The 793-nt window shown below is 63.7% G+C and overlaps 1 protein-coding gene across 1 annotated transcript in view; it reads left to right on the top strand.

Moving 5' to 3' along the window:
- Positions 1-45: 45 nt before the first annotated feature.
- PTSG_12309 (uncharacterized protein) overlaps positions 46-793 on the top strand; it is a gene marked incomplete at both ends in the record, with an annotated part of 1,884 nt that continues 1,136 nt past the window's right edge. The window contains 2 exons of the mRNA XM_004993903.1: positions 46-152; positions 239-755. Of these exons, the coding sequence (XP_004993960.1) occupies positions 46-152; positions 239-755 (624 nt within the window). The remainder of the gene's footprint in view (positions 153-238; positions 756-793) is intronic.

Genomic DNA, 793 nt, shown 5'->3' with positions numbered 1-793 from the left:
CTCAGCAGCAGCAAGAGCAGGACGACAGCGGTGCCTCTGCTTCGCATGCCAACAAGACCGCTCAGCGTTCAACCGAGGACAGTGCCACCGGCGCTCCCACTGCACCACGTGCGGGGGAGCCGCAGCTCCAGCCACGCGCCCTTGGCGGCTCCGTCTGGGACCAGCTGCTGTTGTCCGCGACCCTCGGCGACAAGGACACCTCTGGTGGCTCAACCACCACGTGTCACGTTGCCACCAGCGCTGCTGGTACGGGGGAGAAGACATCAGCAGTGGGTGGTCATCTACCAGACATCGCTGCTGGCAGTGTTGCCACGTCAGCTGAGCCAGCCACCGTCAAGGAGGCGCTTGCCTCGCCAGACTCTGAGGAGTGGCGCCAAGCCATCCTGGACGAGTTTGCGGCAATGCAGGCCAATGACGTCTACGACGTCGTGCCTCGCGCTGACCTTCCCAAGGGCCACAAGCTGCTCCGCAGCATGGTCATCTTTCGGAGGAAGCGTGACGACCAGGGCAAGGTGATCAAGTACAAGGCGCGCTGGGTTGCCAAGGGCTACTCCCAGGTCCACGGTGTCAACTACACGGACACCTTTGCTCCGACGGCTACCATCGCAGCCATCCGCACCATGCTCGCCATGGCCGTCGCGCGTGGCATGGACATCCAGCAGATGGACGTCAACACGGCGTTCCTCAACGCGCCCGTGGATCACGAGATCTACGTCCAGCCACCGGCCGTCGACGGCATCTTCTCGCCGAATACGGTCCTGCGCCTCAAGCGTGGGCTGTATGGGCTGAAGCA

This window comes from Salpingoeca rosetta (assembly GCF_000188695.1).
Source record: "Salpingoeca rosetta unplaced genomic scaffold supercont1.12, whole genome shotgun sequence".
NCBI lineage: Eukaryota > Choanoflagellata > Craspedida > Salpingoecidae > Salpingoeca > Salpingoeca rosetta.
The sequence above is the reverse complement of the archived record's forward strand: the minus strand, read 5'-3'. Positions and strand labels throughout refer to the sequence as shown.